Genomic DNA, 14,659 nt, shown 5'->3' with positions numbered 1-14,659 from the left:
ATTTGTCAGAGGGGTGCATCTGTAAAGGAAATTGCATACAAGAGATTACTGCGGCCAGTTATAGAGGGTTGTTCTAGTATTTGTAGTCTTTATCATATACTTCTGAGTTTTAAACACTACCGCTGGCCACCAAGCTCCGCAGACATGAACGTTATTGGGCATATTTGGGATGTCTTGCAACGTGCTGTTCAGAAGAGATCTCCACCCCCTCCTACTCTTGTAGATTTATAGAAAGCCCTGCAGGATCACCGAGCGAGGTGGCGTAGTGGTTAGCACACTGGACTCGCATTCGGAAGGACGACGGTTCAATCCCGCGTTCGGCCATCCTGATTTAGGTTTTCCGCGATTTCCCTAAATCGCTCCAGGCAAATGCCGGGATGGTTCCTTTGAAAGGGCACGACCGACTTCCTTTCTCGTCCTTCCCTAATCCGATGAGACCGATGACCTCGCAGTTTGGTCTCTTCCCCCAAGCAACCAAACCCTGCAAGATTCATGGTGTCATTCCCCTCCAGCACTACTTCAGACATTAGTTGAGCCTCTGTCACGTCGTGTTGCGGCGCTTCTACGTGCTCGCGGGGGCCCTGTACGATATTAGGCAGGTGTACCAGTTTCTTTGGCTTTTCAGTGTAGTTCGCGCCTGCAAATAGGCGACCCGTTGTACAAATTTGCAAAGTGGGCTGCTGTTGCGCTTTGCGGGACAGTTCGTGTCAGTGAACCGCACGCGAACATTGAAGTTTACCGCGTCACACATGTAATGTGAGTTAAAAAGTTGGAGACATGCTCTGTCCACTGATGTTTGTTCCGTTTTTATAATGTCATGTTATTTTTCCACAGCCGACTTTCGAAACTCCAGAGATTCTAACGAATAACCCTGTACTTTCTACGCCTTGCCGCGTTAGAAAATGAAAAGTTGGGAAATATTTGCTTCATTTTGTTACTTCTGTATTCGAGAGTAATTAAAATAACCATGCATTATATAAACAAGGATTGGAAGTGAAAGTGTTGCTCACAACCATTAGTTAAATTCTAGGTTTTATATTAAAATTTTATACAGTTCATAAACCTTAAATGCTGCTTTATTGGCTTTTAATTTGAAAACTGCTCTAAAATTCTGTTTTGAAGGTTGTTATCATACAACTTCCCCTGGTAGAATTCGCACACAGGTTCAGCCTAGAGATATATAGATCCTAAATACGTCCCTGGAATTGGCAAAAAGAGAATAACGATAAACGTAAAAAAACTAAAACTAAATGGGGTTTTCGAAAATAACTTCTGCTGTGTCTGAAAAGGAAAGCTTGCGAACAGCGTATATTAACAGTATTAACATGTATTAGTGATATGTGGCGTCTGGACACGAAAATCATTTCAGAAACAGAATTTCTCAGTGAATTTGGTATTACTAGGTGCGACGGAAAAACGGAAAGAATAGAGGGGAATAGAAAAGACACTGGAGGATAAGACGTAGCAACGACTGTAATCAAAACGAAAATGATGTGTGTGTGAGTGGGGGAGACAGCTGGGGATGGCTGTAGGATTGAAACGTTTCTTTCGTCTGTTCCTCTGGTCTCACAGGGCCGCACCAAGTTCCACGCTCTTAGCAGGGTGCGGTAAGGAAGACAAATTGCGGGAAACACTGTTCCGCAGATTTAATCTGAAGGGTTTATTGGCGTAAACGGATTAACTGTTTGCGCCGCCACACCATCCAGTTAGGCTAAATATGGGTTGCCAGTTTCTCTTTGACTTGCGAGACAGGGTCGAGCTTCTCGCTACTCTAGAGTTAATAATTAAGAGCCTTGTAGCAATCCTACCGTTTCTAGCAATGTTCGGAGATCCGGCTGCTTGACTGTAATATATATATATATACAGCTAATAGTTCATAAGTCGCCTCCAACTGGTTCCCAGTAACTGCCGCCGATTATCTCCACAATAACAAAGCGAGAATATCGTTCAATGTTTCCACGGAAACGGACATAGTTCATCGGGTTCAATTAAAAACCTCGACAAATCCGTCTCGTTCACTAAAAAAGGAAACGTCCAACTAGCTACTTGGTTCCACAACTCAGTTTTAGCACCCTCAACTATGGAGCACTGCTCGCTTGCTGACTGGAAGCATTCCTTCCAAATAAGCAAAAACGTTGAGCAGTCTACACCCAAGCACGGCAATCGCCCTTGCCACTTCTCTCAGCTTTCCGAAGAAAGCTGGCCGGAGTGGCAGAGCGGTTCTAGGCGCTACAGTCTGGAACCGCGAGATCGCTGCGGCCGCAGGTTCGAATCCTGCCTCGGGCATGGATGTGTGTGATGTCGCTAGGTTAGTTAGGTTTAAGTAGTACTAAGTTATAGGGGACTGATGACCTCAGAAGTTGAGTCCCATAGTGCTCAGAGCCATTTGAACCATTTTTCCGAAGAAATCTTCGTGAATTACTAAGTCCCCGAACAAAGAAACCAGTAATAGTCATGAATTAGCGCATCCACTCCCTGGAGTCAACTAAACGCCGCACAATACTAATATTTAGCACTTCCAGTCATCCAGAATCAAGAGCAGAGTACAGGCGCCTTCACTGGCAATTCTTTGCTCCCTCTAGCAGCGCTTCCGTAAAGACTGCTTCCTGTCATAGGCTTTCAGAAGTTTCTCTGCGAGTGTCGGAAAACGGAGGCTGTTATAGAGAGAATCATTCGAGCTTGAGGTAGCCTCGTATGCCCAGACCACTACCAATCCACAGTGATCAGCCACAACCTCATGATCACATGTCTAATAGCCAGTATGTCCACCTTTGGCTCGGCTGCCAGCGGCGACGTTCGTGGCATGGAAGCAACGAGGCATTGGTAGACCGTTGGAGGTATTTCACACACAACTCTGGTAAAATATGGGGAGCAGGGGTGATGGTGGTGTGGGAGGGGGGAGGGGGGTGAGCTCTGACGCCACGTTCAACCACATCCCAGATGTATTCGATCGGGCTCAGATCCGGGGCCAGCACTTCAATTGGAAATCGCCACGCTGTTCCCAGAACCACTCCATCACACTCCTGGGATCGTGACATTGGGTATCATCTCGTTGAAAAATGACACTGCCGGAGGAAAAAATGATCGTCATGAAGGGGTGTACGTGGTTTGCAACCAGTGTACGGTACTGCTTGGCCGTCTTGGTGCCTTGCATGATCTCCATTGGACCGATGGACGCCCACGTGATTGTTCCCCAGAGCATAACGGAGAGCGGACAGCTTGTCTCCGTCTCGCAGTACAGGTGTCAAGGAGCTGTTCCCCTCGGAGACGACGGATTCACTCTCACCCATTGGCATGATGAAGAGGATATCGGGATTCAAATGGCTCTGAGCACTATGGGACTTAACATCTGAGGTAATCAGTCCCCTAGAACTTAGAACTACTTAAACTTAACTAACCTAAGGACATCACACACATCCATGCCCGAGGCAGGATTCGAACCTGCGACCGTAGCGGTCGCGCGGTTCCAGACTGAAGCGCCTAGAGCCGCTCGGCCACTGCGGCCGGCGGATATCGGGATTCATCAGACCATTCAACGCTCTGCCTCTGCGCCAACATCCAGTGCCGATGGTCACGTCCCTATTTCAGTAGTAGCTGCCCATGTCGCGGTGTTAACATTGGCACGTGGGTGCGTCGCCTGCCGCGAGGGCCCTCGTTAGTAGTATTCGGTGCACAGTGCGTTCAGACACACTTGTACTCTGCCCCGCATTAAAGTCTTAGGTTAGTTCCGCGACAGTTCACCGCCTGCCCTGTTTTACCAATCTGCCCAACCTACGATGTCCGACTTCGGTAACGAGGGGTGGCCGCCCAACCCTGGTTTCGGCACATTTTGAGGACACTCACCAGAGCACTCCTCGAACATCTGGCAAGTCGTGCAGCTTCCGAAATGATAGTGGCGAGCCTCCTGGCCGTCACAGCCTGCTCTCGGTGAATCTCAGGCAGATCGCGCACCTTGCCCGTTCTACACACGGACACCACGCTCACTAATATTAAATGCACCGTGCGTGTGTCTGACCAGCACTCATTCCTCGCCAGGTGACACCGCTATCGCCTGGAAGGGTTTATATCGGTAGTACGTCGGTGATTACAGTGTTGCGGCTGATCAATGTATATTATTATACTGCTATCTCGGAACCCAATACCGCCGGCCGGAGTGGCCGTGCGGTTCTGGGCGCTACAGTCTGGATCTGGGCGGCTGCTACGGTCGCAGGTTCGAATCCTGCCTCGGGCATGGATGTGTGTGATGTCCTTAGGTTAGTTAGATTTAATTAGTTTTAAGTTCTAGGCGACTGATGAAATCAGAAGTTAAGTCGCATAGTGCTCAGAGCTATTTGAACCATTTGAACCCAATAACAATTGCAGGTTGCCTATGCAACATCGTGCAGAGGAAACAAATATTTGATTTTCAATATTTCGCAAAATCATTGACCGAATTCAACAATATAAAATGGCGTCATAATCTGCTTATTAAGAGGTACAAATTTACCTGAAATAAAATAAGTATGTATTAAAAAAGACAAGTATTACAGTTAGAAACATAGTGCTTGGCTTCGGGCAACGTAACTGACAGCGCATATACTGGGTAATCTGAAAGTCAGTATAAATTTGAAAACAGAATAAATCACGGAATAATGTAGATAGAGAGGTACAAATTGACACACATGCTTGGAATGACATGGGGTTTTATTAGAACCGAAAAATACAAAAGTTCGAAAAATGTCCAACAGATGGCGCTTCATCTGATGAGAGTAGCAATAATTAACATAACAAAGTAAGACAAAGCAAAGATGATGTTCTTTACAGGAAATGCTCAATATGTCCACCATTATTTCTCAACAATAGCTGTAGTCGAGGAATAATGTTGTGCACAGTACTGTAAAGCATGTCCGGAGTTACGGTGAGGCATTGGCGTCGAATGTTGTCTTTCAGCATCCCTAGAGATGTCGGTCGATCACGATACACTTGCGACTTCAGGTAACCCCAAAGCCAATAATTGCACGGACTGAGGTCTGGGGACCTGGGAGGCCAAGCATGACGAAAGTGGCGGCTGAGCACACGATCATCACCAAACGACGCGCGCAAGAGATCTTCCCCATTCTGATAATACAGCTTCACTAAAAGGGCCTTTTCAGGTAACGTCAACATGCTGCGATTGCTGGCGCATCTGATTCTCTCTCTCATTACAGCTCCTTTTATACACGATTGTCATGCGCAGTCACTGACGTTTTGCTGTCCAGCGCCATCCGCCATCTGTCGGACATTTTGTGAACTGTTTTTTTTTTTTTTTTTTTTTTTTGTTCTAATAAAACCCCATGTCATTCCAAGCATGTGTGTCAATTTTTACCTCTCTATCTACATTATTCCGTGGTTTATTAACTTTTCAAATTTATACTGACTTTTTGATCACCCGGTATACCTGGACTGTATTCATCCAGTACTGGAATGAGATCAATTAGCTATTTTCAAAAAACTTTACACATTTAATTTCAAACTTATACGAAAACTTTTCTCCCTAACACCCCACCCAATCCCCACCCACACCACCACAAAAAGAAGCAGTCAAACTTCAGCATCAGGTATGCAGCCTTCATTTATTACTTCCTCAATACCGGTGCTATATATGCATATATCACTAAGTTTATGAGCAAAATAGTATCATTGTGAGACGTATGGTTAACGAGATACAACGCCAAAAACATTGAGATACGTGAATAACTAGCCTTTCTTAAATAGTGCTGATTTATACATGGGCGTTCGATTCCTTAAATAATCGAGGGTGGGGTCAGTATTTTAGGATGATTAGGCAAAGGGAAGCATATTAACATGAGGCTGAAGGTAGCCCACTTCCTTCAGAAACCGAACAAGAAAACACAGACATAGCCGGGAAATGATACGTTACAGAAGGACCAAAGAGTTCTTTGCTGGATTCCAGAAGACTAAAAAACACGAGCAACATGGAAGCGTATCGCTGACGACCATAACGCAGTGAAAAGTTTGGAGAAGGTCTTTATCGAGGTGTGGATGAAGCAGACGAACTATTAAAACTGTTTCAGTTCATCGCGTGACTGCCGAAACGGGCAGTGTAAAACAAAAGGCGTGAGGTACAGTGCGGTAGCGGTGTGGCATACGCAGCTTTCGGCAGGCAGGTGAGTTGCTGGCTTACCTGGAAGCTTCCGAAGCAGGAGCCGCCGGGCAGCGTGACGTAGCAGACGTAGGGCGGGCTGGAGGCGGGCACCGACTCGTAGATGACGAGCGCGCCGTTGCGCAGGTCGGCGCCGCGCGCCTGCTTCATCTGCCAGAACTCCTGCAGCGCCTCCACCACGTTCACTGCAACAACACCACACCGGACCATGTTTTAGTGGCCTGTCTCCCTTTCACTTCTACTGCACGTATCATCGTGCGGTTGGATGATGCACCTGCGCTACCTTATCAAAATTATCCAGACATCCCTGTGTAATGACCATTAGATGTTACAAGAGGCAGAACCCCAAGATAGTGTAAAAGGAGATGAGGATTGTTTTGCTGTCAGTAGAGAAACAGTTAAGGCAGAATGGTTCGGTCACGAGTGCTCGGTAACTTCAATCGTGGAGTAGTCACAGGATGGCATCTGAGTAACAAATCCATCAGGGACATTTCAACCATCCTTGACCTGCCCAAATCGTCTGTTGGTGATGTGTTCTGAAGTAGAAATTCGAAGGAACAACCACACATAAATCATGACCAGGCAGACATATCCAAAAGAACAAACACCATATGCATATAAGTATATAGTTCTGGCAATATCGGCCATGACTTCCTTCTGTGCGGATGCACACATATTCCCCGAACTCTTACGGGACTTGGTAAGAATGTCTTCCACGAGTAATGAGTGTGCTGGGGTGGGACACTACGAATGTAGTGTGTGGACATATAAGGTGAGAATGTGGGTCTCGCGGGAGGCGTGAGCGGGATAGTACCTGCAGTAGCGCTATCCTCTGTGCCCTTCGTGGCTCAGATGGATAGAGCGTCTGCCATGTAAGTAGGAGATCCCGGGTTCGAGTCCCGATCGGAGCACACAATTTCACCTGTCCCCGTTGATATATATCAACGCCCGTCAGCGGCTGAAGGTATTAATATACAACTGTAATTTCTTTCTAGACGGCTGCAGGTCATCAATGGTGTCTTGTGTCAGACATGTCTGAAAGAACAGACACCATATCCATATAAGTACATAGCTATCAGAATGGTTTTGCTGCCCGCATTTTATGCACTCCAACCTATCTTTCTGTACTTCGCTGGAGGTTAAGATTTTCTTTATAGGACGTCCAACATAAAATTTTCGTTTATCACGGCGACTTTTTTCGCACGTATTTTCTTCACAGAATTTGGACAATGTAGGAGCGCGTGCTGGATAGTAATGCCTCCGAATTTTTCTGCTCTATTGTCTATATCGGTTGAGGTATTACATGTCATGCACATTGCTCGGTGGACTTTGCCTCTCGCTGACGCATGTTGCAATCCACTGCCGCTAGAGTGCTCCAAATTGCAGCGTGCAGCATGACGGAGTGTAACGTAACTGTCTCGGTGCGTGAGAAACAGAGTTCTGTAATCGAGTTTCGAACTGTCCACACATGGAGCAGCCTCTCCAGCGTGACAACGCCACACCACACACGAGGGCTGCAACATCTGTAACAATCCAGTGACTTGGGTCCACTGTCATCGATCATCCTCCATACAGTCCCGACTTGGCCCCATCTGATTTTCATGTTTCCAAAACTCAAAGAACACTTACGAGGACTACACTTTTATTAGAGATCAAGCGATGCAAGCAGAGGTGAGGTTATGTCTCAATCAACAAAATCAAACATTCTACAGCGACGGTATCAAGAAACTGGTCTCTCGTTGTGAGAAATGTGTTCGTCGCCAGGGAGACCATGTTGAGAAATAAATATGCAGACATGAAGAAGAAAGATGTAGGCACGAAGAATAAAGATGTATAAATAATAAATTTAGTTTCGCGTAAAACTTCTGAGGCATTATTTTTCAGCACGCCCTCGTACATTGAAATGTACAGGGTGTCCCACTCAAACCTCCCTGATTTCAAGGACCCAGGAAAGTGTAACCACAGTAGAAACTACAGTGAAAAATGCACCACATTGTAGAGCATCTCAAAGTATTTATATTCCATCTTTAGAAGTGCCAAGTATCGTCGCCAGAGTGCAGCATGGTCGCATGAAGTGAAAATGCCGACTTCACAGCTGTGCGCGCAAGCAGTAGTGTGGTTTACAGAAACAAGATCGCCGATTACTGTGCAAAGAAATTATCGTCGTGTGTATGAATGTGATCCACCTGATGTGAAAACAATTAAGGAATGGTATAGGAAGTTTCTAGCAACAGGAAGTGTTCTGAAACATTCTGGCGATGCACGTTACGGAGTTTCAGAGGAAACAGTGGAGCACATCAGACAAACGTTTCTCAGAAGCCCACATAAGTCAATTCGTCAAGCATGTAGACAACTTGATGTACCTCGATCAACATTGCATCGTGTAGTTCGCCAGCGTCTTCATATGTGTGCTTAGAAAGTGCAAATTCTGCAACATCTGACGCCAAAAGACAAATCACGCCGACAACAATTTGCTGTGGATATGCTGCAGCATATTGATATGGACGCCAGCTTCCTGGAAAGATGTTTATTCTCAGATGACGCAACCTTTCATATATCAGGAAGGGTTAATAGACATAATGTTCGGATTTGGAGTTCGCAAAATCCGCACGTTCTCATTGAACATGTTCGTGATAGCCCTAAACTAAACATCTGGTGTGGGTTAATGCACGACAAGATTGTTGGACCATTCTTCTTTGCGTTGGGGGGGGGGGGGGATGTTTAAGGGGGACTAAACAGCGAAGGTCATCAGTCCCCTTCTTTGCGTAACCAACAGTGATTGGGTCAGTGTATCTGGACATGTTGGAGCAGTTTGTGTACCCTCAGATACAAGACTTGCAACCCAACATCATTTCTCAACAAGATGGAGCTCCACCGCATTAGTCAACGGCTGTTGGCAAGTTCCTGGATAGGACATTTCCCAGTCGTTGGATCGGACGCGGAGGACCCATTGCCTGGCCCCACGTTCACCCGACATTACGCCGCCTGATTTCTTCATGTGGGGATTCGTGAAGGACCGCGTGTATGCGACCAAAGTGGCCGATATTCCTTCGTTGCGACATCGTATCACTAATGCGATTGCAACAATAACAGACGAAATGTTACAAAGCACTTGGAAAGAAATAGAATATAGACTCGATGTTCTTCGTGCTACAAATGGTTAAAATGTAGAGAAGTATTGATCATAAACAAATAAATTCTTTGAGCTGCTCTACAATGTGGTGCATTTTTCATTGTTGTATGTACTGTGGTTTTCTTTCCCTGGGCCTTTCAAATCAGGGAAGTTTGAGTGGGACACTCTGTATATTGCAACTGAAGTGCATATTTTAAAGGAAAAATGGATATTATTTCCCGTTATTAATGACAGTTTTCAAAAATACGTGAAACTCCTATTTCGTTCCTTACTTCATCTGTTTAACACTGATAATGTGGTAGTTTGATAGGTCTGACGTGGAATGAGGAAATTATTTATCTACTTTCAGTCCGATACGATGGCACATGATCTTCACGAATTTGTATACCATTCTCTACTGTAGGTATAACTTCAGTATACTGAAAAGAGAAGTCCGTTTTAGCCTCCCGTATAACTGTCATATCGTCATAATCTTCTGGACAAATGTCAGTTACATCTTGTATGTACAAGTCTCCAGATGAGAATTTAGAATACTAATAGATGCTTGGGGGGCAAATGTTAAGGGACAGTAGTTCACAGACAGTGTATAATTAATTTGCTGAGGAATATAACCTTTTTAACTACGTTTTATGAGTATTGTTCATGTGTGGGGTGCGTTAATTACACACCACAATCAACTTGCCGTTAATTTTTCAGGTTTCTAGACTTTAGTGTACTGCAAGAAATTTCGTTTACATGTACAGTTTAGGGCACAGTGTTTCAGCACACTTACATGACTGTGTGTTACTGTGAAGAGGAAGGGAATGGTAAGAAATACTCGACGTATCTACAAGTATCGAACAGGAGACATCATCACAAGTACTTTGCCGACACCTTTGAGGACCACGGAGATTTCGTTCTGTGTATATTGATGGTGGAAAGTGTGATGTCAATTTTAGTAATTCACCTGCAATCGGAACATGTGTTCTACCGTATTCTACAGGCACAGGTCAGGCAACAGTCTGAAGAGCAATGCACGAGTACAGACTGCGGCTACACCGCATTCACAAGATTTACAGTCAACACGACTGTCGGAAGAGGGAAACCGAACTCCGAACACCAATTGTCGCTGTCGTGTTTTCGTTAGGTCTGAATCGATTTTGATGCCCTGATCAACTACAGCTTTTCCGAGCGTCAGTTGTTTTATACTAATGGCGTACTGTAATTCAGCTGTCCCGAATTTGTCTGCACGATCGACTGGGATTAATAATTTTCTAATATGTTTAATAAAAAGGAAGGAGGAGGGGGAGATTGTGTAAAAATAAATGTTTAAAAATCTTATACACGTCAAATAATACGTTCAAAACTATTTTATTGTACCCAACTAAATCATGCGTACTGTGAACATCGTTGCGAAATGATCACTGCTGGACAATTATTCTATTCCAACGCCGCGCGGGGTTAGCCGAGCGGTCTAGGGCGCTGCAGTCATGAACTGTGCGGCTGGTTCCGGCGGAGGTGTGTGTGTTTGTCCTTAGGATAATTCAGAGTAAGTAGTGTGTAAGGTTAGGACTGATGACCTTAACAGTTAAGTCCCATAAGATTTCACACACATTTGAACATTTTCTACTCCAACGTTCTGGAGATTTGTAGCCAATTATGCATTTCCGATCATTAAACCAAGCAGTTCATTAGAGAAATACGAACGGTCATTAATAAGAAAACTTCCATATCAGCGCACACTCCGCTGCAGAGTGAAAATCTCATTCTGGAAACATCCCCCAGGCTGTGGCTAAGCCATGTCTCCGCAATATCCTTTCTTTCAGGAGTGCTAGTTCTGCAAGGTTCGCAGGAGAGCTTCTGTAAAGTTTGAAAGGTAGGAGACGAGGTACTGGCAGAAGTAAAGCTGTGAGACCGGGAGTGAGTCGTGCTTCGATAGCTCAGATGGTAGAGCACTTGCCCGCGAAAGGCAAAGATCCTGAGTTCGAGTCTCGATCGGGCACACAGTTTTAATCTGCCAGGAAGTTTCATATCAGCGCACACTCCGCTGCATAGTGAAAAATCTCATTCTGGAAACATCCCCCAGGATGTGACTAAGCCATGTCTCCACAGTATCCTTTCTTTCAGCAGTGCTAGTTCTGCAAGGTTCGCAGGAGAGCTTCTGTACAGTTTGGAAGGTAGGAGACGAGATACTGGCAGAAGTAAAGCTGTGAGACCGGGCGTGAGTCGTGCTTCGGTAGCTCAGATGGTAGAGCACTCGCCCGCGAAAGGCAAAGGTCCCGAGTTCGAGTCTCGGTCGGGCACACAGTTTTAATCTGCCAGGAAGTTTCATATCAGCGCACACTCCGCTGCAGAGTGAAAATCTCATTCTGAAAGCATTAATAAGAAGATCTCTAGCATGCATTAGTCCCAGGAAAGACTAACTAAACAACAACTCGTATTTTTTTCGAAAATATAACAGTAAAATTAGTGCATAGCTGTTGTACTTCACTGTCAGAACTTCGCGGGAATGTTATGCATATAACTCGTACACTATGGGTTTAGGTAAGGCTGCCCTGGATCATCACAATTCATTACTGGGTTTAGTCCTGTTGGCGGAGGTAGGCCGTTAACTCCATTAGCACTTTGAACTGATTTAACCAGACAGTTTTACGTGGACACCCATGAGACATTTTTCACATTCAAAAATCAGTGGTAGAGGTGAAGTAGTGGTAAGTAAATCCTAGACCCGACAGGGGTGTGAAATATAACCCTTTGGATTGGTAGTCTGACCTGACACAGACTAACACGATCGAGTTATTAAAAGAAGGTTGATTGCACAGAACATACATATTAACCGACAGAATCCTCAGTGAGTGCATGAACTGTCACTCCTCATAGTTCGTCCACGCTGTCCTGAAACAGACATTATATCTCTGGCAATCAAAGACCTAGAGTTACTGTGGAACCGTAGTCTCATTTCAAACCCTAGTCTTCTTTTATCGGCCGCAACTCATGTCTTTCGCAGTTGAGCTGTCACGCGGACAACGTGGTAGAATAGTGAACAGGAATTATCCTTCGCAATATCTTTAACCCATGTAACCAACTGGTTCTCGAATCTGTATATCATCTTTTCGCAGACAGTGTTCTGCCACTTGAACGTCAAAATGCCAGTTCATTCTGCTTCTGCAGCTTAGCCACCAACAAGAAGAATAGGTATCCTTTGCAGTCCTTATCTGACATGTAATTTTATGGCGCCATGAAAGTTCATTCTCACGGACATTCCGTGTCAGAGTTAGAAATTCTAGTGAAGGAGAAGAAAAAAAAAAAACTTTTTCTCCGCGTAAATGCGCGTTACTGTTGTCCCATGATCATACTCTTAACGGCCGACAGACCGGTTTCCTGCTTGTGGAGGAGGTAAGGTGGAACTCGAGACGAGCTTGTATCATGTTTCCGGGCACACCTGGCGTATTGTATAATTTATTATCTGAGGCGTCCCGCCGCTGACAATATTTACACATTCAGGGACACGCTGTTGCTGGGAATACAGCGGCGGTAGCAATTTCAGTGTCCTCTGGTGTTCACACAGAGTTACTAAGCTTCCTACAGAATTACCTCTTCAAGGTTCTACATCTAGGACTATACTCTGCTTAGACAGAGCCATTTTGTAGATTTTGTTGTGCTGTGTGATAATAGTTCTTCCTGTTCCATTCACCGATGAAGAGTGGGAATTATTCTTACGGGGCAGCCTCAACTGTGTAGGCCCATTATCTAAAATGAAGAAACCTCACAACAGTTGCTTAGTCAACAATATCTTATTGAATATACGACCGGATTCGGAGCACTTAAACTCAATGGCCATACAGCCAGGAATCTTTATATGATATTTAAGGAACATAAAGACCTGGCCATTTGAGACGGCTCTAACAATGCATTTGATTCGCGACCAGCATCAACTACAGCGGATTAGCGATAACTTAACTGTTTTAAACACTGCACATGTCCCAGATGGAATTGAAACCTTAAGAGGTCTTCATTCCTACCCTCTCGATACAATTCAGGAACTCGCTGGTCTTATTACAAAAATGTTTTAGTTAATTATGGTATTATTCAGGCGGGTTAACGTGTGCATATAACATAATACAATGAAGTCCCAAAGAAACTGGAATAGGCATGCGTATTCAATTACAGAGAGATGTAAAGAGGCACAATACGGCGCTGCTGTCGGAAACGCCTATATAAGACAACAAGTGTCTGGCGCAGTAGCTACAATGGCAGGTTATCAAGATTTAAGTGAGTTTTAACGTGGTGTTATAGTCGGCGCACGACCGATGGGAGACAGCACTCCGAGGTAGCCATGAAGTGAGGATTTTCCCATACGAATATTTCACGAGCGCACTGTGAAAATCAAGAATCCGGTAAACCATGAAATTTCCGACATCGCTGCGGCCGGAAAAGGATCCTACGAGAACGGGACCAACGACGACTGAAGAGATTCGTTCAATACAATAGAAGTGCAACCCTTCCACAAAGTGCTGCAAATTTCAAAGTTGGGCTATCAACGAGTTTCAGCGTGCGAACCATTCAACGAAACATCATCGATATGGGCTTTCGGATCAGAAGGCCAAATCGTGTACCCTTGATGACTGCACGACACAAAGCTTTACGCCTCGCCTGGGCTCGTCGACACCGACATTGGACTGTTGATGACTGGAAACATGTTGCCTGGTCGGACGAGTCTCGTTTCAAGCTGTATCGAGCGGATGGACTGTATAGGTATTAAGATAACCTCATGAATCCGTGGACCCTGCATGTCAGAGACGTTAAAAATGATAGTTATTATTCATAAGTACTTTTGGTGCACGCGTGCTACAGCTTGAAATGACATGACGAAAATTCCTCAGTCGGACCAGGTTTCGGACCCAGGCCTTTCGGGAAGATCTTGAACAGTTTGTAATCTTGGGGAAACAACGAAATGATAGAACTATACTGTGCGGATGGGGTTAAACAGGGCGAAAGGGGAGATCTGAGTTGAAGTCTCAATCCAGCACCAATATGTCAAGCTCAAATACAGTGAGCAGTAAGTGTCCTGTGGCCTTACATGACGTCTGATTAACTAAATAAAACAAATAAGAAAATTACTGGTGACAAGCGCTTCTACTTTCCGTAACACTGTCATGGACTAACCTAAAAGCTCATACAGTCGTTGGCAAAGAGATATCGTGTTTCATGTGAATCTGGAACCAAGGTGCAGCTTTATGTTGTTCAGTTGTCATTAGCAAAACTGAGGGCTGTCTTTTTCTGTCCGTTAAAAGTGATCATCTTAAGTGTTAATCAAACCCATACCGTAACGGTATTAAGTTAGAATCACTTGACCTGCCAAGGGGGAGGATGACCACGAGAAAAAGACTGAATAACCACCTAAA

The 14,659-nt window shown here is 44.9% G+C and overlaps 1 protein-coding gene across 1 annotated transcript in view; it reads right to left on the bottom strand.

Annotated features, from left to right (window-relative positions):
- Window positions 1-14,659, bottom strand: part of LOC126482064 (protein limb expression 1 homolog) — a 314,505-nt gene that overhangs the window by 172,483 nt on the left and 127,363 nt on the right. Inside the window, exon 2 of the mRNA XM_050106039.1 lies at window positions 6,164-6,327. Within this exon, the coding sequence (XP_049961996.1) occupies window positions 6,164-6,327 (164 nt within the window). The remainder of the gene's footprint in view (window positions 1-6,163; window positions 6,328-14,659) is intronic.

This window comes from Schistocerca serialis, chromosome 5, assembly GCF_023864345.2.
Source record: "Schistocerca serialis cubense isolate TAMUIC-IGC-003099 chromosome 5, iqSchSeri2.2, whole genome shotgun sequence".
NCBI classification, from domain to species: Eukaryota; Metazoa; Arthropoda; class Insecta; order Orthoptera; family Acrididae; genus Schistocerca; species Schistocerca serialis.
This window is presented reverse-complemented; position numbering and strand designations above follow the sequence as displayed.